General features: G+C 36.8%; 2 protein-coding genes across 4 annotated transcripts in view; both read left to right on the top strand.

The window, feature by feature from the left end:
- The window catches only part of NKAIN3 (sodium/potassium transporting ATPase interacting 3), a 749,694-nt gene extending 742,066 nt beyond the window's left edge, over nucleotides 1-7,628 (top strand). Inside the window, exon 6 of the mRNA XM_054692230.1 lies at nucleotides 7,608-7,628. Within this exon, the coding sequence (XP_054548205.1) occupies nucleotides 7,608-7,609 (2 nt within the window). The 3' untranslated portion in view covers nucleotides 7,610-7,628. The remainder of the gene's footprint in view (nucleotides 1-7,607) is intronic.
- Nucleotides 7,629-12,702: 5,074 nt separating this feature from the next.
- Nucleotides 12,703-26,730, top strand: part of YTHDF3 (YTH N6-methyladenosine RNA binding protein F3) — a 32,545-nt gene continuing 18,517 nt past the window's right edge. The window contains exons 1-3 of one of the 3 annotated variants that reach the window (XM_037506089.2): nucleotides 12,703-13,061; nucleotides 13,545-13,569; nucleotides 19,007-19,092. In XM_037506089.2, coding sequence (XP_037361986.1) covers nucleotides 13,038-13,061; nucleotides 13,545-13,569; nucleotides 19,007-19,092 — 135 coding nt within the window. In that variant the 5' untranslated portion in view covers nucleotides 12,703-13,037. Of the gene's footprint in view, nucleotides 13,062-13,544; nucleotides 13,570-16,756; nucleotides 16,903-19,006; nucleotides 19,093-26,730 lie in introns of those variants that run through there. The other 2 variants (XM_037506095.2, XM_054692224.1) reach the window with 2 other exon arrangements.

Raw genomic sequence — 26,730 nt, 5'->3', positions numbered from 1 at the left:
ATCCCACTGAAGTGCTTTGTTTTAAAGTGGAAGACTGAAATAAATTAGAAAAAAAACATCAATTTTTCTAAATATGTGGAGATAGTTTTTATAAGTGATGTATTTATATATATTTCACAAATAAAATTAAATGATTGCTTTCAAATTACTTTTCTGAAAAATATTCACTTTTGTATTTATTGTTAATGTGTCATTCTTTGAACATTAAATGTGTGAGGGTTTTAATTATCCACTAGGTGGAGTAATATGGAGAGTCTCATCAAAATAAATCAAAGTAGCTGGAACTTTTTTTTAACATTTTATTTAAGATTAATGTATACAAACCATGTATAAACAATTAACTCTAAAAGGATAACAGACCTAAATATTAGAGCTAAAATTATAAGTTTTATAATGAAACAGGAAATTTTTTGTGACCTTGGTTTAGATAACGATTTTTAGTTAAGGCACAACAAGCATAAAACATAAAAGACACAATTAATAAATTCAACTTAATACAAATTTAAAACTTCTGGTTTCTGAAAGACAGTAAAATGTATATGAAAAGTCAGAGACAGCGGGAAAATGTTTCCAATGCACCTATCTAATGAAAAGATTAAAAAAAAGCAACTTTACAAGTCAATAATGATGAGAAAAACAACCTAATAAAAAGGGGCAAAAAATTTAGACATGTCACTAGGGAAGAAATGTGGATGGTAAATAAGTATATGAGAAAGGGCTTAACATCATTAATTACTAGGGAAAAGCAAACTGAAGCCACGATGAGTTAATTTGCACAGCTACTGGCTTGTCTAAAATTTAATGGGCTGACAATAAAAAGTGCTGGCAAAGCTATAAAGCAAATGGAACTCTCATAAAGTGCTGGTGGAATGTGAAATGTTACTGCCTTTTTAGAAAAACAGTTTACTAGTTTACTATAGCATATACTTACCATGCTATCCCATTCCCACATATTCAAGAGAAATGAAACACCACAAAGATCTGTGAGTGATTGTTTATAAAAAATAGACAAAACTTTGGAAAAACTAAATGTCCATCAATTGGTAAATGGATTGGGACACATGTATATAATGTAATGCTGCTCAGCAATAAAAAAGGCATGAAAAATGAATACAGGCAGTAACATGGTTGAATTGCAAAAGTATTATTAAGTGATGCTACAAAGAATAACCTCCACTATGTATGTCATTTCAAGTGTACAAATATATAAAATATGTGAGTATAAAATTTCGATATATAATACAATTAATATATAATATGTGGTAAATTATCAGAAGGGACATTACTAGTTCAAAAGTCATCTGCGTTCATAATTTTAATAGCTATTTCAAAATTGCCTACCTTAAGGGCTGTCCAATTTACATTGCACCAGCAGTGGAAAGTATACCTGTTTCCTTATAACCTCATCCAAAAGAGTATACAGACTTTCTGGAACTTTGTTAACCTGACAGAGAAATGCCATCTCAGTATAGATTAAATTCATATTTCCTTCTGTAGAAGCTCTGGGACTCCAAATGATTATCTTGTATATCCCCTAAGACACTTATATATTACTTACTGTAGAACTCCAAACTACCAACTTTACACCTCTGTACAATTGCATAGACTGCTCCCTGTATCTGAAATGTCATCACCCCAACATTGGCCTGTTGAACTTCTGCTTATCCTTCAAAATTCTCATGAACTTAGTGAAGCTTTCCTTTATTATCTTAGTTTGATGCAATGTTGCGTCTCTCTGAGCTACCATTGTACATTGTGTCTATGATCCTACATTTCAGTGAATTTCAATTCTCTGCTCTCCAATTCTGAGTTTCTGGGCAATATTAGGTCTATCTAAGTTCAACAAACAAGGGCTGCAATTTCTTCAACTCTCTATACTCAGATGCAAGTAAACTGTATGACACAATGCTACAAGTGGGTACTAAATTGAAAGAATGGTCTCTGCAGAAGCAAACAGGCTTTTGTAAAATATATATGCATGAATGAACGCACATGTATGAAAGAAATTTTCTTGAATAAGTCAAACATAATTCTGGATCTAATGGTGATTTGCTACAAACCCTCCTCACATTAAAAATAAAATGTATGTTATTTGGCTTGCGGTCCAATATGGTCCAGTAGATGAGAGTTGTGCATCATCTTATGTTAGGCTTTTCCTGTCTGTAAAGGATATAAGGAACAAGGTCACCTGAAATATTGGCATGGAAAAATGCATTGCTAGGGAGGATTTTCTGGCAGCACCATTAAACAAGATCTGAGGCATGAAGAATAGGAAGCAAATATTCCAAAGCAAATTCAGGTATGTGGAATATGCCACTCTGAGGCCCAGGGTTTGCACTTCTACTTAGGGCAGTTCTGCCTATATTCCAAGGGCCTGATAAAAGGTTAACATCATGAGGACAGAGATGTGGATTAGAAAATATGTGGTATATCTACACAGTGGAATACTACTTGGCTATTAAAAAACATGAGGTCTTGCCATTTGCAAAAAGATGGACAGAACTGGAAGGGATAATGCTAAGTGACGTAACTCAGAAGGAAAAAATGGGTTCATTTATATGTGGAATATAGAGAAACAAAGCAAAGGATCAGATATAACCAAACCCTAGAATCTGACTGTGGAATCAAGGCTATCAGAGCGGAAGGAGGGAAAGCACAGTAGGGAGGGAGGCATAATGGACTATGGTTGGGTACTATAGGTCCCTTGATGTGGTGATAGGACACGCATCATCTGAGGAATCGTGATCTTATGCCTCTGAATCACATACAATGTTGTAAACGAAGTTACTGCAATAAAATAAATTCAGGAACCCCTAAAATATTGATTATTATTTACTTTGTTTCTGGTTTTGATTTTCTGTAATGAAAAGGAAGTATTAAATAATACAAATACAGTTTTTGAAATAAAATGTGTAGTAATACTTTAGATTATACTGGTCAGTATTATTTTATATAAAACACATGTGCTATTTTCTGCAATCTAATATCATGCATACTCTTTTTGTAATTTATCAGCTACTGGGTATCTAGGTTATACCAAATTTTTGAAATGAATAGTATGGAGCTACTAAATGTGGTGAAAATAAATTATTACTAGTATAAAAATACAATCCTTCTTAGTGTTAGGGGGAGAGCAAAATGACCAATAATTCTTAAAGATGCATACAACATTAAAAATTAATCTCCATGCTCAAAACGGCATGTTGTTCAGCTTGCTTTTCAACGAACTACCTTTGGCCAAATTATTTTCAGTTGAATAGTAATGTTACACTGTGTGCTGAGTACTATGCTAAGCAATGATGACATAAATAGAAATCGCTGATCCTTATCTTTAATGAGCTTAAAGACTAATAAGGGACACAGGCAACATAAAGGATGCCCAGGTTGCTATGGGAACACAGAGAAAGGTATCTAGCCTTGTCTGAGAGGATCAAGGAAGGTATCCTTGAAGATGGTAACGTAAATAAGCCCCAAACGGTAAGAATGAGTTAGACAAAGAAAGGGTTAAAGGGAATGGGAGTGTAAAAAGATTTCCAGGCAGAAACAGCTGGCACAATGATTCATTCAAGAATGAATGTGGTATATGTAGAGAATTTTAAGTGATACAGTGTGACGAGAAGGTGGGAGAGTGTGTGTGTGTGTGAGGGAGAGAGAAAGATCATGAAAAGATAGAAGTTTGCAAAGTGAGTGTGCTTAATATGGTACTCTGGAACATAGGTAATATTTTTTCTTCCATTTAGTTTATATTTTAAAATGGTCTTAGGATTAATTTATATTCTATGTAATATTACAATAATATGCATATATAAATGACAAAAAGTAAACTTGGCTGCAATGGAATGAATGCTCAAAACTTTTTCTCATTAAGGATATGGGTTCAATGAAGTTTGAACACAACTGCTCTAGGTCAAGGGAAAACCATGAAGGTTTTAAAGAAGAAAGTATGGTAACAGGTTATGAACTTTTCACAGCAGAGTGATGGATGATTGATGGGAGAGAGCATATAGCAGTTCAGAGGCATCAGCCAAAGTGAGAAACGAAGAGTCTGAACTAGGAATGTTGAGAAATGGACATTTAGAAAGTAAAATAGATAGGGCTTGACATTTTGGGCAATGCAGGGGAAATAAGAATAGAAATAATAGAAACAAAATTAAGAGATTGTATGTCTCCTGAAGCAACAAGTGAGTCAAGTCAAAAGTCAAATGCAGAATAAATAAATTTGGCAATATTCCAGGTTATATATCCTTGCACAAGCCACTGTTTAGAATATGAGCTTAATGCAACGGTGCATTTTAAGTTCTAAATTTCCAGCCCACACAGATACAACCCAATAAATGTGTTGTTGGAGATTGCCAACCTAGAAGTAAAACAAATGATTATATCCTTATCAAGACATTTAAAATGTAATCGGTTCCACAGGATGTGACCTAAAGATCTAAGTTCATTTATACTTATAAACACTATAAAATATTGTGAGAGTATCAAAATTCCAAGATCATAATCTCTAAAGCTTTCAGAGAACACTCCCATCTGGATATGGAAAATGTCTAGAAATAGACTGAAGGGGTAAGAATGAAAATATTTTCATTCTAAAACTATCAGTCATTCTATCACCATTTGGAACATGGTGATAGAATGCTATACTAAAAAAATAGATAAAATTTTCCCCTTATAGACCTAAATATGTTACATGACCATATTTTCCAGCCAACTTACCTAACAAAGAAACAATATAATACAAGTCTAAAAACATTCTCAGTCCCTAAGTACTAAGACTCTGTTTTGCTCTCCATTTTCTATTCATTCTGGATTTCACTCTTTCATGTGCTCTTCCCTCCTTTTTCTTCTCTACTACCCTACCCTCCTTCCTCTTATATTTACCTTTGGGTATATTCTTTCTTTTTTTTCTTGTTTCAACTCAAACACAATTTCATCAAGGAGACATTTACTCTACCATTTTATAAATACCTTTGATCCATGATCCATTTTGGTAACATTTATCTTACTTGTAATTATTTTTCAGCACCCACCTCTGCATTGGAGTGTAGTATCATGTTGGTAAGAGTACTGTGTGGCACACGATGGGTGCTCAATAAATATTAATTGAATGAAATGGAATTTTATAGACCAAAACTATAAATCAGGAATATTAGGTCAGAAACTCCATCTACAAACTCATGTGTAAGAAACAGAACTTAATTTCTATGGCTAAACTTAACTTAATTTCTATTCAAGGCATCATTTTACCAGGCCAACAATTTTTTTCATGGACAATTTAGTATCTTCCTCTTTTTTTTGGCTAATGCTTCCCAGAAAGCCAAGATATTGAGATGAAGCTCATTTATCCTAATGTCATCAGTCCCCTCAGCTGGAATTTCAGTTCCCCATTCTGGTCATTTTGGATTAGTTCAAGCAGGTTTCTCTGGAGACTTCCTTTTTTTTTTTCCTTTTCCCTATTCTACAATTTCTTTGATTCTCCTCTGTCTTCATCCTTGGGTCTGTGGTACTCATTCTGCCACTTTGGTACTGCTTCAGGCACACCACACAGCCACTTCCTCTGGGTCCAGCCGCCTCCTTGGAGTTAGCCCCAGGGGTAAGGCACGGATCTCCTGGATGCTGGGGTCTCTCATAGCCACCTGGGAAGGTGCAGCCTCTCCCCCTCCACATGGGAGGAGGCTGCCATCTCAGAGACGGTGCTTTTCTCTAGTACCTCCTATGGGCCTCAACTGGAACTCTCAAACCGCCTGTCAAGCTTGGCCCATAACAGTAGAATTTTACTATTTACTGTCAGTTTTGGAGGCTAGGAGCCCCAAATGTATTAGTGGAGCCACACTTCCTCTGCAGCCAATAGAGTCTCTCTTTGCCTCCTCCTAGCTTCTGGTGACTTGTAGCTGCAGCACCTCCACATTTGCCTCTGGTCATCCTGTGTTCTTTCCTTGTGTGTTTCTCTGTCTCCTCTTCTAAGGACATCAATTATAGTAGATGAACCTACTGTTTTATCTTAACCAACTACATCTGGAATGGCCTGTTTTTAACTTAAGTCATGTCCTAAGGTACTGGGGCTTAGGGACTTCAATATATCTGTTTTTAGAGATGACCGTATGTATGTTGTAAGTATTGTTAAGATTAAATTATTGTGGGGCCTTCCTGGTGTCGTAAGGAATTAGGACACAAACTATGAAGCTGTTCACAGCCTCTGCAGCATGAGTTTGATCCCCACCTGGCCAGGAAACAACCCATGTGGCGCAGCAGACCTCTCCTGACTCGCCTGCTGCTCCCCTCAGCAGTGTATTTCAGTCAATCTGCCTGTTCTGTTCCCCACTCTGTCTCTGGTGAATCCTCTTATTCCCTCATGCTTCTGGCCTTTACCCCAGCTCTTGTATGCATAAATAAATAAATCTTAAAGAAGGGTTAAATTATTGCACTTTAAATTGCATAACCAGTATCTTAGATACAGTAAACTAATAGTTGGTCATTGACATCTCATAGAGAGGGCTCTCGCTGAGATGTGAATGTTAAAGCCTTGATCTTGGATATTTCAGCTTCCACAACCGTGAGGAATAAACTTCTGATGTTGATAGGCTACTCAGTCTGTGGCATTTTGTTGTAACAGCTTGAAGGCACTAAGACAAGACATTCTAGGCAGAGAAACTTTTGTAAGTAAAAAGATGATTCCAAAGCTAACTGCCTGGAAGAATAACAAGGGATCATGATATCGAGCACTTTCAAACAGAATTATGGAACTGTGACCGCCAAATCTGTTATTTCCATCAGTGTTGCTGAATAGTTTAAAAAACATTCATTCTGGGCCTCCCCGGTGGCGCAGCGGTTGAGCGCTGGGTTGCGAAGCTGCCCGCGGCCTCTGCGGCGCTGGTTGGATCCCTGGCTGCTCCCTGGCCACCAGAGGAGGGTCCCACATGGCGCGCAGACCTCTCCTGCCGCCCACTGCTCCCCTCAGCAGTGTACTTCAGTCCTTCTGTCTGCTCTGTTCCCCGCTCTGGCTCTGGTGAATTCTCTCACCCTCCCGCGCTTCTGACTGTAACCATTGCTTGTATAAATAATAAATAAATAAATCTTTAAAAAAAAAAAACAACCCACATTCATTCTGCATCCATCAATGATCTGAGATTATCTCTTTCCATGTGTAGACCACTGCCAGTTACCCATATATTACTTTACTTTTTTACCAATGTACAGTCACTTCTGCAGTAGTGGAAATAGCTGCAGTTATTCCACTGGTCCCTGGCCCTCTGAATCCTAAGCCTGAGGTATCTGATCCTTTCTCTCTCTCTCTTTAAGATTTATTTATTTATGCATACAAGAACGGGGTGTAAGCCAGAGGTGTTGGGGCAGGGGAGAGGATTCACCAGAGACAAAGTGGGGAACAGAACAGGCAGATTGACTGAAATACACTGCTGAGGGGAGCAGCGGGCAAGACAGAAGAGGTCTGCTGTACCATGTGGGTTGCTCCCTGGCCTGCTGGGATCAACTTTCCTGTTGCAGTGCCTGTCAGGATCAACTCGTGCTGCAGTGGCTGGTGACAGCTTGATAGTGCTGTCTTTAACCCCTGCGTCACCAGGGAGGCCCTGATCCTTTTTCTCTTTAAGGAAATCCCAAGACCAGTGGACCATGCAATTCATAAGGGAGAGGTAAGTATTTGGTTTGGAATTGGGAGGAGGGCAGTATATTTCCATATTCACCCTAATGGGCTTAAGTCTGTGGTAACTAACCCTCATTGGCCATGATCCAGTGACCCTGGCAGAGAACTTACTTGCTAAGTTCCATCACACTATTAGAGTTAGGGTTATTAAGGTCACTTAGAGAGAATTAGTCCCTCTTTACAAGTCAGTGATTCCAGGATTCTTGTTCCCTGCTCTCCCCAACCTACCTCATCTAGCACTGCTGACTTTCCGCTTCCATGTTTCTCTTTACAATGTTCCTACTCTCTAGATTTTTCCTTTTCATTACCCGTATAAATGACCTCCACTCCTCAAGGCCCATTTCCTAGCCTGTATTGATCTCATGAAACTCTAATAAGTGCTGAGCACATGAATTTTATTATTTTGGGGAAAAAGCAGAGACCTTTCCAAAAAATCACTGAGCCCTATCCATGAAAAAGAAACAAACACGTGAAAATCTGTATTAATTTCAGTTCTATCACCTTCTCACATTTTTACACTCTAAGTCTAAATTTCTTTTGCAAATGGATTACATACTGCCTATCTTGCCTCAAAGACTGAGAAGTTGAAAAAAAAATCTAAGATATTAATATGGGCATTTTTTAAATCTTTATAACTAGATAAGTTCTTTTGAAGATAAGGATCATCTCATGTTTTTTGCATCTCCCCAAAATTCCTCAAAATGTGCTACAATCACAGAAGGCATTCAGTATTTGTCAATAAGAAACAATATTACTTTTTACTGTAAAAAGGTCTTTTAATCAGTTTCAGGAGTTTTATACTCAATTTTATTAAATAAGAATTTAATAGGGCCTCCCCGGTGGCGCAGCAGTTGAGCGCTGGATTGCAAAGCTGCCCACAGCCTCTGCAGCACCAGTTCAATCCCCAGCCACTGGGCGAGGGTCCTGCATGGCGCGCAGACCTCTCCTGCCGCCCGCTGCTCCCCTCAGCAGTGTACTTTGGTCCTTCTGCCTTTTCTGTTCCCCGCTCTGGCTCTGGTGAATTCTCTCACCCTCCCGTGCTTCTGACTGTACCCAGTGCTTGTACAAATAAATAAATCTTTAAAAAAAATAATTTAATAAACATATCATCTCATATTTTAAAAATCCAGTGAATTTTCTAATTTTTGAATATTTACAAACTTTCAATACTCTTACAATTCATATACTTTATTGTTAAATTTAGTGGTATCAATATTTCTGATTTGCAGTTTCCAATTTCAAAAGTCACTTTTGAAAAGCAACATAAAATTGGAATTTTTCATTTCCATATTAAAATGAATAGTTTTCCCCTTAACACTTTATTTGATGTACGTGTGAAATTCAGGGAAGCACAATTCTTTGGAAACATGAATTCAGTCTTTGAGTTTATGGTAGAGTTACTTTTTACAAAAATGTTGCAACTTTAAAGCATTTAAGCTAAAATCTTATTTTCAAATAGGCTAGGTTATGTCTGATTTTCTATGATGCTGCTACCATTTTGAATCAACCACAGATGGCATGTTTGTTTAACGTACAGATTGCTTTCCATTATTTTTAACTCATTTAGATAAACACATGCTCACACAAGATCTTAATAATTCAATATTAGAGTTTGTTCCTATGAAAGAAAGGAACACAATTATCATTTACTTTGTGTCCTATCACGATACTTGTCACCTTAAATACAGCTGATCCTTATTATTTGTGGATTTTGTATTTGCAAAGGCCTACTCAGCTACATTTTTTTGTAACCCCAAAATCAATACTCCAATGCTAGGTAAGGAAGTGAATCTGATTTATTATGTACACACAGTTCATTACTAGTTAGTTATCGTTCACTTTGTTGTTCCCTTTTCCCCCTTTTTAGTAGTAAGCTTTCTGGGTTTTAGCTGAGCACATGCATGGTTACCTGAAATAAGTTTCCTTCAACTGGGTATTTTTAAAAAACAGAGTTCTAATGAGTAACAGGTAGGCAGACAATGGAAATGAATTTCTACAAAATGTCTTAAGAGAAGACACATGCCTTCCTGCACCTTGCTTTTTGCTGTTGGAATGTGACTATTGTGGCTGGAAGTTGAGCAGCCATCTTGGAACCTTGGGTGGAAATGGTTATCCTAAGGATGGAGCACATGGCTACAAGAAACCCAGATGCTGGACACTCACAGCAGCCCCAGTCCTAAGCTGATGACCTCCAGACATCTGTATGAGAGAAAAAAGACCACTAGCTTAAATTCTTGTTATTTTGGACTCGATGTCACCTGCAGCTAAACCTTACTTGACTGACATAAGGAGTCATGTAGAAGTACAGGGCCATTGCTTAACTAATTACGCAGAATGGAAGTTCATTGAATAAAGGCACTGAGATGACTGAAGGATAAATGGGGGCTCTAATTCAGTGCCCCTCTCTTTTCGAAGTTTTGAGCAATACTTTGTTACCAGGAGGCTGTTAAATCCATGACTCTTGTGTAAGAATTTTGCCTACAATTTTGACTGTGTATTCCTGTTGGCATTGGAGGTGATTTTCTTGGATCCCTGATGTACTTCAAAAAAGATGTGATATCAAATTAAATGGGTTTATGTCAAAGTTATTGCCACCCCTTTCTGCAAGTTCAGAACTCAATGCTAAGAAGAACATAAGTAAGGAAGGAATTTGTTTCTGGGCAGGAATGAAGAACAGTTTATCAGATCATCATGTATTATATGGTGGACTGAGTACTAGCTCTGGAACCAAACTGCCTGTGTTCAAATTCTGGCTCACACAGTGACAGCAGTGCTGTAGTATGTTGGGCACATATCTTAACCTCACCGTGTGTTAGTTTTTCTGACAGCACTAACATATAGGGATGCTGTGAGGATTTAAATGATCATTACAATGCTTGGCATGTAACAGATACTCAATGAGTGTTAGTTATTACTGTTATATAATTATTATATAACCCTGGGAATTATTTAACTAAAAAAAACTAGCAATGAATAGCCATAGCTTGTTGAAAGCTTACTCTTTGCCAGGAATTTTATATATCTCACCTTATTTCACTTATGATGCTTAGTTTCAGAGACTTTCTCACGGTTATTTAATAAATTCTAGTGTAGTCCAAGTTCAACCTCATATTGGTAGGATACCAGAGCCACGAAGTTTAACTAAGGACAGAAGATAACTAAGGACAGAAGATTTCACATGCTTCCTCTTGTATACTCAATTTCCCCACTCATACAAGTGGTTGTGGAAGGTTAGTAAGGAGTGAATGGAATGGAGAAATTGAGAGCAGCAACCGGATGGGTGGGGGTACTTTGTGAAAAGTAAGAATGCTCAGATTGAGTCTCTAGCATCTGCGGCAAATTCAGAGTACAGAAGCTGACCAGACCCAGTGATTTACACGAAGCAGTGCACTCTCAAAAAGTTCTAGTGCTATTATTCAGTGCTTCTAAAAAATCACTGCATCGTAAAACACAAAAATTCTGCAATTTTATACTTTGTAAATTATCACTTAATATTTGATAGTTCTGAAGAAGGGATTTAGTCACTTAAATTATTATTTCTCTACGTCGAGTCCACATCCCACCTGTTCTGCAAGGAATCTGCCTTTGTAACAGGGTGGTCCCCAGGAAAGGGGGAGGTTCCCTGCCCCACCCAAGGGAGGGTGGAGCTGAGCAGGAAGAGGAGAAGCTGAAGAAGAGACTGAGGTAGGAAGCAGGATGGAGCCAGGAGACCTGGAGGAGGCACATGGAGCCTAGAGACACGTGAAGAAACTGCACTTGTCTTGCACTTGTCTTTTGGTCGTAGACTGGGTGACACAGATGTGGGTGAGACCCATGGGGAGGTGACAATGGCAGCTTTTATCTTGATGTTGATTTTGCTCTTTTCCTTCCGGGCTTGTCGGGTTGTTTGTGACCCTTTTCTGTGGGTCCCCACTGGAAGATGCTTTAGACTTGTGGCAGGCCTTGGGGCCTTGCTCTGGGCCAATCCCATTTGGATGGACTTTTACCCACGAGGGGATGGGTAACTTTGGGTGCTTGATTTAGAAACTAGATTCTTTGCCTTACCTGTATTGTTTCCTACTTTTATTAAAGTTCCTTTTCATTAAAGTCTCCTATGTTTTCTGTTGATGCGGCGGATGGCAGAACCCATTTAGAATAGGCAGGTTTGCGGGGTTTGGGCTGCCCCTCTCCCTGTCCTATAACACCTTGAACGCAAAAACTCAATTTCATTGCGAAAAAATTAAAAATGTCACAAATCGATTCCTTTGGGCTTGCCAACTAGTGGAGAAGTAACTTTACCAGTTCCTACTGAAATTAAACATCCCTTCTTTTAGGGCTGGAAAGAAACGTCCTGCAACTATGCTTTCCCAAGGTAGCTTTATTCGTCAAAATCAACTTAACGTCAGGGGAGAGTGCACAGTTCAAAAACTGGGTTGGTAAACTTTGACTCCATTGTTTAAGGGTGAACTGTGTTATTCTTACGTTCTGGGGTCTGGAGAGGAGTGAGTGACACCGCCTGCACACCTCCTATTTGCTGTTACGTGTTAGCGGCCGAACTCTCAGTCACTTTCGCTGCACATGGCGGCTCTGGCCGAAGGTCCTGCAACCCTGTCCCGAGGGCGAGTGACTCACCCCGCCGCCCACGCAGCCACGGGCGGCCTCGGGAGGCTCCCGCGGAGGCCCAGCCACCGCTGCTCGCTCACCGGGGCCAGCAGGCAGCGGCACCTCCACTGCGCTTCCGGGAGGGCGCCTCCGCCCTCGCGCCTCTGGCCAGGCTCTACAAACCCTGGCAGCCGCCGCCTCCCGTTCCTGCCCACTTCCTGCCCGCGGGGCGACGGGATCGGTCTCCGGCGCGGCTTTCCGCTGCCGCCGCCCGACGGTCGCCTCGGGGCTCGCGAGCAGGGCAGGAGGAAGTCACCCGGGAGACCCTAAAAGGACGCGCTCGACCCCGAGCAGGCGCACTGGTCACTCCGCGCATGCGCCCAGGGGCAGGCCTAGCGGCTCCAGTCTCCAGTGACGTGGCGCGGAGGAGGCGGAGCCAAGGCCTGTGGCGGGAGGGGGGGAGGAAGAGCGAGGTGAGCGCGGACGTCAGAGTGGAGAGCGGAAGGTCAGGGCGGCTCGGAGCGGAAGTGAGACTAGGGAGCCTGTCCGCCATTGTGGACCCAAGAAGCGGAGAGCGAGAAGGAAGAGGCGCCTGCAAGCGGAAAAGACGGGCCCCTTCCACCGATTCCCGAGCGCGAGGCCCTCTTTTTGGTTTCTCAGCGAGCGGTGGCAGCGGCGGCGGCTGGAACAGTCACTCGGCCGAGGGCGGCAGCCAACTGCTGTGAGTGCACGGGGAGAGGCCCAGGCGGCGGCGGCAGCGGCAGCGGCGGCGGCAGCTCTCGGGTTGCGGTGAAGAATGTCAGCCACTAGCGTGGATCAGGTGAGGGAGCAGAGGCCTCAGGCTCGGCGAAGGCCCGAGCCCCGGAGCTCCACCCTCGCGTGGGGCTTCGGCTCCTCCCCGTCGCCGCCGCTGCCGGCCCCATAACGGTGCCCGCGGCGCAAGTTGCTGCAGTCCTGCCGCCCGGGCCGGGTGTGCGCCCTGGCCCCGGAGCCTGCGGCCGTGGCGGGCGGACGCGGTGCCGCGGAGGGGGGGGGGGGCGCTCCTCGGGGCCTGCGGACGCCTCCTGGGGCGGCAGGCGCGGGGCTGAGCCCAGGCGAGCTCCGGGAGGCGGATTCCGGGTGGCGGGTAGGAGGTTTCAAGACTGGGGGTGGTTGGGAAATTGGTGGCTCTGGAGGATGTGGTGGGTTTTACTCCTACGCGGATTGTTTAAAATAACTTGTCTTTGATAACGTCTTTAATTAACACACTTTCCCTCTCTTCTTTTTTTCTCTTTCATTACCACACCTTTTCGTCTTGTCTCAGAGACCTAAAGGGCAAGGAAATAAAGGTGAGTTTGGATATTTTTTCCTTCTATCTCAGTGCTGGTTTGATGGTACTTTGAAGCTGTGAAGGGTTTTTGTTTTTGTTATTTTGGCTCCTTTTTTTTTTAATGTAAGATTTGAGAAACGTTAGGACTAAGACAGGCAGATGCTGTCCCAAACTTCGGTAGATCCTTGCCTTGAATACACTTTTATAGAAACCACAGTGGTCCAAGAAACAGTTTTCTTAGTTTTGTTTCATTTAAGGAGGTATTAATTTTGTAGCTTATCAGAATTAGGTATCTTACACCACAAAAATTTCTGCATAGGTAGAAATTCTACATATATGCACACATGTCGTGGATATTTTGTTTGACATGTCTGCATGCAACCCATATACTATTATTGCATGTCACATTAATGAAAACTGCACTGTTAATCAGTGATTTATTGAAGCCAGTTGCAGTGAATAACACATGGGAGATCAAAATTAAATAGGCAGGTACCTCATTACCTAGTCCTGATTGCACGGTGTGACTCAATCTGGTATTTTAGAAAGAACCGGTAAGGAGATAATTTGTGAGGTTTTTGCCAGGGTTGTGTGGTGAACTCTTTGGTTGAAAAAGTAACATTGTAAGTAAAACAATTTAAAAAATAAGTGTACTTTGTATTTACGTAGAACAATGCACTAACTGACTATGACATTAATCACGTGACATTAGTAAGTATAGAACAATAACTGCTTTCTTGGGACAGTGCCAATTAAATAACATTACAGCGTATTATATATTTATAACATTTTGTAATAGGGCTTGAAATTACACTAAATAGAATCATACTTCCTGTTTTTTATTGCAGTAGCAAAGAATTACCTAGAAAATAAGATTTACATTAGCTTTTTAGATTTAAATTTAATGTCTTTATTGGTGCTTTTGTAGTCTTTAGGGTTTTTATTTGGTATTGCAAATTTGAAAGGAGTAGGTTCTGAATACACAGCTTAATTTTCTTTGAGTTGTACAATTTGAGAATTTCTACATATCAGATTAATGGGTACTGTATTAGCTAACAAATTTATTGGTTTATTTTGTGTAAAAATGTATATTCTTGCAGTGTAAATTTTTAGAAATTTTAGAATTTAATATTTAGTTTTAGATTTTTTTCTGTACTGTATACATAATCCTCAGAATTTGATATTGTTGATTTATTTTAAATATTTTTTGACAGTTTACTTGTAAATTTAAAAACAATGAACCATTAATTTCTTTTTTGCGAGTCTGCCCATTAGGAAGTTTATAGACTTGGAGTTGTGAAGTCTTGTCATTATTGCCTAGCGTAAATTATTTTATCCTAGATCTGTGGGGAGGTGGCACTTTGCAAGGCTATTTGAAATGCTAAGTGTTTTGTGTTACCTGCTTTAAGGTAAGTGCAAGTTCTATGAAGTACTTGTTTGACAAAACAAAATAGAGCATCTAGAACTTTGTTTCATTGCTAATTCTGTATTACTCTGTTTGATTTATGACACATTCATTTCACTTAGGTATGTCCTTAGGTATGTCTTTAATAATGTAGATATGTTATCTGTGAGCTGTTGTGTATTGATTACAAATATTTGTTTTTTGTTTAAAAAATTTGAACCCATCAGTATCACCTCTGTTAGATGTAGACACACAGAGTATTTATTTGGATAAGTTCTTCATTCCAAGAAATTTTCTTTCCCCATTACTGTTCAGTTTATAATTTCAACCTTGGTAAAAATGATGGCCTGGTATTCCTAAGAGACGTTGTGTTTTAATACTGCCTGTAGCTACTGATTTGCCAAGTGAGTTTGAACATGTTGCATTTTGGTCAGAATTTTCCCTCTAAAATAATAGTTTTAGCCATAAATCCTATTGTATGGTATGAAGATTGTTGTAATTACAATTATCCCCCACTCTAGTAGACATTATATTGCTGGATTTCTTTTCACCTTCCTCACCTCATATATTTTAAGGTGTAGGAGGGAAGAAACTACTGGTCTAAAAGTTTTGGCAATCATTTAAGATGTGTTCTAAAGTGGTAGATACTACAAGTGCCCAAATATACATATACATTGCTTACATTTTTATGCCTCTGCAGGGAGAATTACAAAGCAAAGGCAGCACCTCCAGTGAACTGATACAAATAGCTATGTTTGAGAAAACTACTCTGAGAAAAAGTATTGTGCCTTAGTGGGCTTAGTTTTCAAGGTACTAAAATTGCTTTATAATTGTTTACTTCCATGAAGCAGAAAGCTATTGAACCACAGAAAACTGTTGAACCACAGCCTCAGAATTCAGAATTATCAAACTTAAGAAAAATACATATCCTTGAGTTGGTTTTTAGATGTTTTGGAAGCATAGTCATTTTTAGTTGATTTAATATAATTTCATATGCTTTATTTCTTTTCTGAATTATCTTTGGTTGACAGCCTGACACCTGGCTTTGGTGTCTTTGATTTTCTGCTAAAGTATTTCTGTATATCCTTAATGACATAAATTCACTAAAGGGACTAAAATATAAAAGCAATGCTTTTTGGTTTCTTAGTAATGTTGAAAATGCTTTTTTAATATAAATAATACTAGTTTGTGAGTCTGAATTCTCCTAGTTAATAGATTGTCCCTATGTTAAATAGCAGAAAACTTACTCTTTTTGATTATGGTGGTACTGAAGGATATTTAAGGATATTTATTTTACCTATTGAACCATAATTTTAAACTAACTTTATAACACTATATTTGTTAATTAAAGCAAAATTTTTGTTTGCTGGAATGAGAGTGCTGTTGCCTTCCTTGTTAACATAGATGAAAGTGTCAGATCCCTTATTGCTTATAGCCTCAAATCTTGCTGCTTCCTTACTCTTGTCTTTTAAATTTATAACTAGGCAAATATGTGGAAAGGAATTTCTCCTTTTCCTCCCCCTCCCAGTAGAGAGAAATGTGAGGTATTTTTGTTTGTTTCTTTGTTTTATTTACACATGCAGCTTCAAAGAGTTAGGTTGAATTTAGCTATCTTTTAATGTTTTGAAAATATGGGAAATGCCTTGCATTTTGGCAATATTCTTTTGTATCCTCTCCCCACCCCCTTCAAGAAATGATTGCAAAGCACTTGACTGTCATTTTAGACTTCATTTTATTATTAATCCTCAAAACATTCTTATAAGGAGATAGCGGGTATATGGTATTGTCGCTGTTTTTGTAGGTGGGAAAACATGATGCACAGATGTGTTGACTTTCCTAACTTGATGTAGTCAGGACCAGAGCAAAGAATCACCTGGCTCCTAAGGCCCATGTTCTATCTTGATTTGACTCTGCTTCATAGAGCAGAGGAAACAGGCGAAGAATCATGTAAGTCATCTGTTCTTTTTTCCCTGAAGAACTTGTACAGACTATGGAACTGGCTTGGATTTCATTACTATTTAATGGCTTTCAGTCTCCAAGACATTAGATTGTCACTAAGTAATGTTCAAAAACTAAAGTCTTTAAGACAGTTGAATTTCTTAAAGATATGCTTGTGAAACTCAAGGGCTAGCTTATTCAGATTCTAATTTAATGCAAATTGCTTGTCAGTATTCGTGAAATACTTTTAATTAAACATTTTTTTCCTTAGATTGACATACTCTTTGAATAATATCTTAGGGCTTTTTTTTTTATTTTTAGACATTTATACATCATTTATAAATGACTGTAGAACGTATTTACTTAGTATATGAGAATATTTTGTTCTTAGTCTGAGCTTCTTAGATTAGGAAAAGAGAACAGAGGAAATGAGTAAGACTAGCAATATAATAAATACTTAGATAAATTTTAAACTGTATTAGCAGTTTGAACTAGATTTATGAGATGCTAATGAAATGGGTAACTTTTTCAGATACCAATAAATATTAGTGTAATAGGCAGTGGTAAAGGAGAATAGGTATGGCAGAATCTTAGGCTGAAATGATTAACCACTAGAAATAGAAGCTATCCTCTCTATTTTCATTTCTAGTGTCACATATTTAATTTTAATTTATGGGGAGCACATTTACCTCAACCATAGTTCTGATGCAACCCTTATCAAATGGTTAAACTACAGTGAAGTCAGGATCAAATTAACCCTCAGGTTGCTTTTGTAGTCTTTGAGGGGCAATGTAGTATCATTAAAAGGACTACTTTGAAGACTTCACAGCATAGTATCATTTTTGAGTGATAGTTGCTACTCAGTGATTGGCAAAAATTAATGGATTTCACCTACCTTGGCTCCCAAGCAACTGTCAACTCACTATGTTTTAGGTGATTTAAATTTGGGAAAATAAAAATGTTAGAAACACAGCTTAAATCCATTGCCCTCAACCTTAATTTGTAAGATTTTGTAGTACTGTATTTTAAAGCAATAAATCTTGTTATTGAGTTGTTTCTAAGAGGTTAGCATCCATCAGAACCTTTCAACGTTTTTCATCTCTTTTAAAAAGTAGTATATAGTTTATTTGCAGACAGTATAACCACATCCGATGTTAACCTTGTAAAACTTGAGTTTATGTGGTCTTAACAGTAATTCTTACTCCTATTTGGATCTTATGATACTTTGTGTGATAATATACAAGATTATTGAATATTGTCATTGAATACTCAGATGATATGAGACAGACACTATTAATAACCTTGAACAGACAAGTAGTCAAGTTAGAGAACCCAAGTTACTAACTAGAGATCACCCAGCTTCTTACTGTTGGACTTGGGGTTCAGATCAGGACCCCTGATATGCTCAAAAGCCCCAAGTCCGCTCAAAAGCACTCTGAGGTAGATCATTTATGGAAATGATATTTGAACAAATGTGGCATTATAAATTATTTTCTGGCTGATTTTCTCAGTGGGTTGTAAGGAGTAATCATGGTTATCGTTTGTGTCTTAATTTTATTTGTGCTTTCATGTGAAATTAAACACAATTTTTGGTTTCTAACAAAGGCTTTTTTGATTTAGATTTTTCATAATTATATTCAAGTGAATTTTAACTGCTTTCTGTAACTGAAGACATTCTATATATTTACTATAACGTCAGTTCCTTATTTACCTTTATTGGACATAATATAGAGATTTAAACAAAGGTAGAGAACATTTAGAAATCGCTTTGTTGTCTATATTCTTTGAAGTAGATTTAAATATAGTATTAGCTAATCCTGCAACATTTTTATTTAAGTGTTGAAATTGGAATATTTACATTATGTTTTTGATAATAGGAAAATGTGTATATAGTTGTGTTTATGTAATCTTGGACTTATCTATCACAAAATTTTTAAGATTTGGTAGCACGTACATAATTGTATTCAAAATTAAGTTAATCCTTAAGAGGGTTTTTAATGAAAAAAACTTAGGGATACATTTTTTGAGTTAATTTTAAAAATATTGAAAATGTTAAGTTCTGTGAGTTTCATAAAGATAATTATGACACATCTAATACAAACATATTTTTTAGTTTCAGTACAAAACGGTTCCATTCATCAAAAAGATGCTGTAAATGATGATGATTTTGAGCCATACTTAAGTAGCCAGACAAATCAGGTAAGTTTTCTGACAGTCCCATATTTGGGAAATTAGACTTTTAATAGCATTAACTGATTTTTTTCAAATAAATACATTGAGTGAGACTAACAACATGAATTAATCTAGTGTGCTTGCATGTAAGTAGTTGCAAGTTTATGGTATAGGTGACAAACTAGATTATGAAATATAACAATTTGAAGATCATATGTATATAAATATATAATCGTTACTTTTTTTTTGAATGTGGAAAAGTTTTAATCTTTGTCACTGCTGTGTCATCATAGTCAAAGCACATTGCAAGATTTGATTAGTCAGAAATTTCTGAGAGGGCTAATTTGTTCCTGAATTTCTTGGTTAAATAATAGTGTTTTTTTTTTTCCCCCTTACTAAGACATTCCAATTTGAGCTTCTTTGCTATTAAAGTTTTAATATAATCTGGTTATGTAGGGAATAGAAAAGAGACTTACAAACATACTTTTATATGGTAAGCATGGATAATTTCATCAACTGAAATAACTGGTGGCTTGAAATTCCTTTGTATTTAGATTTTTTACACAGTCTCTTGAATTCTACAGGATTATTTTAGATTTAAACATCAAAACATTAGCAATGGTATTTGGTATCTGTGTGCTATTCTGCTGTTATCTTGCTTTAAAAAAGATGAAAAATGTACTTGAAATCTTAACTTATAGATTTTTTTTTAAGTATTAAAAAACAAAGGAATCAAATATTATTGAACTTTACAGTTGTAGAGGAAATTTTAACAAAAAGTGATTGCTAACTAGTGGAAAATATCACTAGTTTTAGGATTGTAGAATGTAATTTAGGATTACTACATTTAGGAATGTAATAATGTAATCATTATTACATTAACCATATCTCCCTCTTCGTCATTTCTCTTTAACCACTCACTTCAGTCTGTTGATCTACATTCCTAGTGTACATAAAGGAGAGGGACTACATAAATAAGAAAGAACGAAAACTAGGGATAAAATCTATGAAAATTTGGCTGACCTAAAAAGGATTGAAAAAATTTAATTCATATATATGATCTATTATCTCAGTAATAGATTTATTTTCCACTTATAAGTCTGTGAAAGAATATTGCTGGAAAGTAGTAAAGGATGAACATTTGTTGTGAAATGTAGTATAGGTTTTAAAAGAATTAAAATTTAAACCAAAAGAAAGAATAAAAATATTCTGCTAATATTAAGGCCCATACAGAAATCTGATTAACATCCCTTATGGCAGTGGTTCCCAAATTTTTTGAGGAATTCTGAGGGGGAGGGGTGTTTTTGTTTGTTTGTTTTTTTTTGTTTTGTTTTTTAACCTTGAGCTGTGGCAGATCTCCCAAGCAGAATCCATGATCATACAGACTCCATGATCAGAATCCATGATCATACAGACTCCATGATCAAATAATTTGGAAAATTTATATGGCCTAAACACTTGGGATTTTTTTCCTACATAATTTCATACTTTGTATTTTATGTAAAGTAGATTTCTAAGATAAGAATACAGTATGAAAGTTCTGACTTCTGCAACCTGTGCCTTTAATGAATTCTAGTGGAATGTAAATGTTTGAGAATTGCTACCTGTAAGAATCTCTTGTTTTACATGTTAACATACTTTACAATCATCTGTCACAAGGGCTTAGAAGAGTGGTTTGTGGCATCTTATAGGATCTTCTAGAGAAGACCATGGTAGGGCACCCTAGATCATACCCATGTGGCAGCCAGAGCCTGTTCTGTATTTTATCTGTTGGTTTATATTGAAATTCTGCAGGCCATTTCATTTGTGGGGGGAAAAAAAGTTTACAGTTGTTGGGAAACCATTATTATTATTATTTTTAAAGATTTATTTATTTATTTATTTATTTATACAAGCACTGGGTACAGTCAGAAGCGCAGGAGGATGAGAGAATTCACCAGAGACAGAATGGGGAACAGAACAGGCAGACTGACGAAATACACTGCTGAGGGGAGCAGCGGACATGGCAGGAGAGGTCTGTCACGCCATGTGGGACCCTTGCCGGTGGCCCTGGGGATTGAACTGGCGCTACAGAGGCTGAGGGCAGCTTCGCAGCCCAGCGCTCAACTGCTGCGCCACCAGGGGAGGCCCAGAAACCATTATTTTTTAAGGACATAAAAGCATTTGCCTTTGTGAATCCATTTTTCAAATTTTATCCTACAACTTTATGTTGGAGAAAAAACATTTATAAAAGATTTGTTTTAATATGATGTTTAAATGGAAATATCTTGTCCTTTGTATTATTTTAATTCATGATATTTGAATCAGTATACTCTTGTGCTGCTTAAAGAGAAATTTTAAAGTTTGATGCCAGTAAAGCTGTATAATCTCTCTCTTCTTGCCAGTACCAGTGACTACGTCTCAGCAAGTATCTTTGTATAATACTAAAAATAATTAATATGGTCAGAATACCAGTTTACTTTTTGAAGAGAACTAACATTGTAAAATACTGAAAACTGGGCTTATTGGTGAGAAAAATTGAAAATTAAGTGAAAATTTAAGGGTCAGTTGTACAAAAAATGAAGTTTCTCATAATTATCTAAATTAAAAAATTTTTAAAAGGTTGACCTTTTGGGCCTCCCCTGGTGGCGCAGTGGTTGAGTGCTGGGCTGCGAGGCTGCCCGCAGCCTCTGCAGCACCGGTTCGTTCCCCAGCCGCTGGTGAGGGTCCCACAAAGAAAAAAAAAAAGGTTGACCTTTTAAAGCAGCTAAGTGAGGTTTGATTTACTGGTGAAATAATGAAATAATCTCAGGTAATTTGCAGATTTATAGCTGAAGAATTTAAAAAGTTTTCCAACTAAGTAAATAATGTGTCTTTGAAATTAAATCCTTTTATCTATTTTTCACATTTTAAATAAAAATGAATTTTTCACTGGAAAGATGTTTAATATTTTGGTATGGTAATTTAAATTGTTTCCTCTATTTAAGATAAATCAAATCAAAACATATTTTTGGCCTTTACTACCGCAGAAGTGTATTGTATGTCATGTGCTCATTTTCTTTTTTTTTTTTAAGATTTATTTATTTATGTATACAAGAATTGGGATACAGGCCAGAGGTGTGGAGGGTGAGAGGATTCACCAGAGACAGAGTGGGAAACAGAACAGGCATACCTGCTGAAATACACTGCTGAGGGACGCAGGGGGCAAGGCAGGAGAGGTCTGCTGTGTCATGTGGGTAGCTCCCTGGCCGGGGATTGAACTCGGGCTGCAGTGGCTGAGGATAGCTTCATAGGTTGTCTTAACCCCTTGCGCCACCAGGGAGGACCCTCATGTGCTCATTTTCTAAGGGAAAAATTTTTGTAGTAATTTTAAAAGTCAGTCTTCATCCTTCAATTCTAAAAATTAGTTTTTTATTTGTGTATATAAATGTGAAGAATAAATTGAAAAAGGAAATTTTGTATGTATGGAAAAGTAAATGCTAGCTACGTTTATCAGAAAAGAGATATAGGCAACTGAGAAACTAAAAAGCTATTTTGAATTTTGTTATTTTCTGTTCCTGCCATCCCTGTCCTTAGTTAAGATTTCAATTATCTCTACCAGTTGAAATGATTTTCTAACTGGTAATTCTATATTGCCTATCAACAGTTTTGAAATTCAAGTTTGATCGTGCTTTTGTTCATGTTAAAGAATAACACAGATTAACAACAATGGATAATTTATTAAACAAATACCCTTAAAATGACTCCACTTTCCTACCTTCCTTTGGCCAGCTTTTTCCATTGAACTTGTTTGGAGGACTAGGCTTATTATTTAATATTTTCTGTATGTTTCATGATTTCAGTATAAGTATTTATATGTACAGTTTATACAGAGAAAGAAATGTGTGTCAGGTACTTTATGAAGTTTTTATTGATGTCCCTTAATTTTTTGTGTCTTCCTTTTTGCACTAGTTTGTTTTGCCTGGTGCATATTTCCTTCACAGTGTCTATCACATTGAGGGGTAAATCTGTCTTCCCTATTAGACCTATGAAGTGCTCCAGGTCAAAGACCATGTTTTTCACTTTTTTTCTCCAATACCTGGCATTTTATTTGGCACATATTAGGCATTTTTAAGTTGTCAAAATAATGGATTAGGTTATATGCTAGAAATCAGAAATGAAGAATTAGGGTTGAAGAAATAGTTAATTTAGTGTGATGTATAATAGGTTTTGCTTAGGACATTCCTACAATGTGACATGCATAGATTATATTTTTTAAAGAGTACAATAGTACTTTCAAAATATTAGAAGAACAAAATATATGCATTAAAAATATACTGAACTTCACTTAATATTTTGTACTTAATTCAGAAGTCAGTCCTGGAGATTGAGGTACCTTAGGTTCTAAATGGAAAAGTTTTCATTTCTCTCAGTGCACAAATACTGTTTTTTTTGGGTGAATAATACCATAATCTTTTAAAATTGAACTTCTAAGACATTGTACAATGTTGTTTTGAGTTTGGATATTCATGAAGTTAAAAAAAATGGATACTAAGTTATTATAAGTGACTGTCAGTTATAATTGAGTTGTATTAAAATATCTTTAGGCCAGCATAGCAATAATTATCTTTCTCTAAATTGTTCAAGTTTTCTTTTAGCGAACAGAAATTAATTGACCCATATCATAAGGGTGAGAACTAACAATTATAAATGATTTCGACATTCCAACGAATAACTTTTAATCTTTTTCACATTTTAGTTTTAAAATTAAAAAAAAAAACTAATGGCAAAAAAACATAACTAATGTACTTCCTTATATCACTTTGCAAATAACAAGGCAGATTTTAAAAAATCTTTACATTTGATTAAAGCAGTAGGTATTATGTCCATTTTACTATCTCTTAATAGATGAGAAACAGTTTGGCTACTTTCACATAACTGTTAAGTACTTGAGCTGGGATTAGAATTTAGATACCTCATGGCTTCACTTTAACTTTTTATTAATTGACCTCTGGAAGTTGTGTTAGTTTATGCTGTGGGTAAAGGAATTAATGGACATTCATTTATCACTGTTACCACTTTTTATATTGACATTGTTATTTGTTCCTTTCCAGTTACTTTTTTGAGTGTGAGGTAAATATTTGGCATCACTTTGTTTAAAAGTCATAGTATGCAGTAAAGTTCAACTATTATTGAGCAATAAGGCAATAGTTAATTTATAAATAAACAATTTCAAAGAAATTATTTCAGCTTAAATGTTATGGAAATATAAAATGAAAGTGAGTTTTGAGTTACTGTCCATCATCGGTAGTTCTCTTTAATACCATGTTACATTTCTCTGATTGATTAACTTAACAATTTAAATTTTTCAAAATAAAGTATTCCCAATTTAAATTGAAGTGGTCAGGCAAAAATGTATTGTTCAAATCTTTTCAACTTGAAGAGTTTCCCACAGCTTTTTCTGTTTGTTTTTTTTTTTTTTTTCCCCCCACTAGAAAACAAATCTAATCTTCTTTGGAAAGGATACTGCTTAGGTTACTTTCATAGGACTAAGGAAAAAAAAATCACACTCAGCTAAAACTACTAAAAGCATTGGGAAATAATTGACTAGGAGTTTGATAAACTAGTGAAAGGAAGCAGGTCATTTGTCCAGTATATTCAAGGACTACACTGGTGTAGTGACACTGGATGGGGGCAGTAACTCATCTCTGATAATGAACTAGAGCTCTCTGATAGGCAGTTGTGATTAATGGAATATTCTTTAATTTAAACTTAATATTTTGACAGAATCATTAATTTAGGGGTGAACTAATAAAATCATGATTTTAAAAAATAACTGACATATCTAATAAAAGTCCTCATTATCTAAGAGGATTTGGGCCTGTTCTAGTCTCAGGATGACAAAATTGGCAAAAATTTGTTTACTCCGCCTTTCTTTTACTTGCTAACCCCTGAGTTACATGATGGGTACAGACAAATTAGGAACTTGATAATGTAACTCCTGCACAAAGTCAGCATTTGTGGTGGTAAAACAATATTCAGCATAAGTATAAATTTGCAAACACTTCATGAAGGAACTTAAAAACCTTTTAACTGCCTGCTTTCTACACCTATACCCAAGTAAGAACTTACTAAGTTCAGATTTCAGTGACAGCATTCTAAAAAGCTTTGACACTAATTCCCTCTTTCTTTGATCCAGCTCTCCTACTTTATGATGCAGAATTTATTTACTTCCCTGTGATATAGCTTTGTAACTCCTAAGTTTTCTTTTAGAATGAGTACCTTATATCTGTGTTTTTCATAATGTAATATTCAATAGTGCTAGGTTAAAGTAAGAAAAATAAAAGGATTTGTTTAGTAACTTCAAAGTTAGGAAAGATAACTTTAAAAATCTCTAACTAAATTTGTATGACTGCACTTTTTACTAAACTTTTTAGAATTTTATATCGCAGTGACTTCCTTGTCATTATGAAGCCGTGTACTTTTTATCAAATAGTTTAGTGATTGAATTATACCCCTTTGTGTGTGAGAGAGGGATCTTCAGGGATAGTGAAGTTGACTCCTCATTAATTAAGAATTTTCTGGGTGGGGAGGAGATGAGAAAAAATAAATTTTTCTTTGAAAACCATTGTGACTGATTTTGAGCTTTACTATGCTTCCTTTGTATTTGTATTTAAATATGGCAGTCGTATTTCCAGTGTTGATCTCCATAAAATACCATTTCTCTGGTGGATAGAGTGATGCTCTTCATATTAATTATTGTGAGCATTCTTAAATATATTTTCAAAAATGGTTAATAATTATCAATATAAACAGTATGTTCAGCTAAATTAATAATATCACATGTATTTACAGTTTTGAATACAGTTAAAATACATTTAATATCAAGGGTTTGGGAAAGTCATTATCTCTTAAATATTGCTTATTGACAGCTGTTTCTGTTATTAAACATAAGCTTTACTGTAAGCAACTCATCTGTGTCATAATTTTAATGGTGTCTACTTGATTCTCAAGTTATTTTCATTTAGTTATGATTCTTATCTAAAATGAAAATAACTTACGCATCAAATAAAGGTTGGATTTAAATAAATCATTTTAAAAGATAAAATACTAGTTTTTTGATAGATTAGTTTGCTGATAGATGTTGAAAACAGTGGTTTTCAAAGACACTTGTAGCAGTTGTGACATTTGTCACAAGTAGCTTAAAAGTATCTCAGGTAGAATCTGTGAAATTTTGTTAATACCTATGTTATTGGTACATGTGGTGTTTTGTTGCATAGAAGAACTGGGGTAAAGGACAGGTGCATGGGGTGAGAGGATTCACCAGGTACAGAGTAGGGGAGCAGAACAGGCAGATATATTGAAATATACTGCTAAGGGGAGCAGTGGGGATGACAAGAGAGGTCTGCTGCACCTTATGTGGTTGAGCTCCCTGATCAGGGATCAAACTCAGGCCGAAGAGGTGATAGCTCTGAGACTTAACCCCTAGGCCACCAGGGAGGCACCAGGTACACATGTATACTGAAACACTTTCTTGAGTGGGAAGGCATTGCCAGAATAGCCCCAAGACCAAAATCAAAAAAATGGGTTAAACACTGTTTTCCAGGGAACTTTCTAGCATGTCTGCATAAAATGAATAAATGGTATGGATACTTGCAAGTACAGTATTCTATCCTGACTTGATATTAGCTTAATGTTTTTCAGTTT

The sequence above is a fragment of the Talpa occidentalis genome, unplaced genomic scaffold, assembly GCF_014898055.3.
Source record: "Talpa occidentalis isolate TD23 unplaced genomic scaffold, MPIMG_talOcc4v2.1, whole genome shotgun sequence".
In the NCBI taxonomy this organism is placed as follows: Eukaryota; Metazoa; Chordata; class Mammalia; order Eulipotyphla; family Talpidae; genus Talpa; species Talpa occidentalis.
The sequence above is the reverse complement of the archived record's forward strand: the minus strand, read 5'-3'. Positions and strand labels throughout refer to the sequence as shown.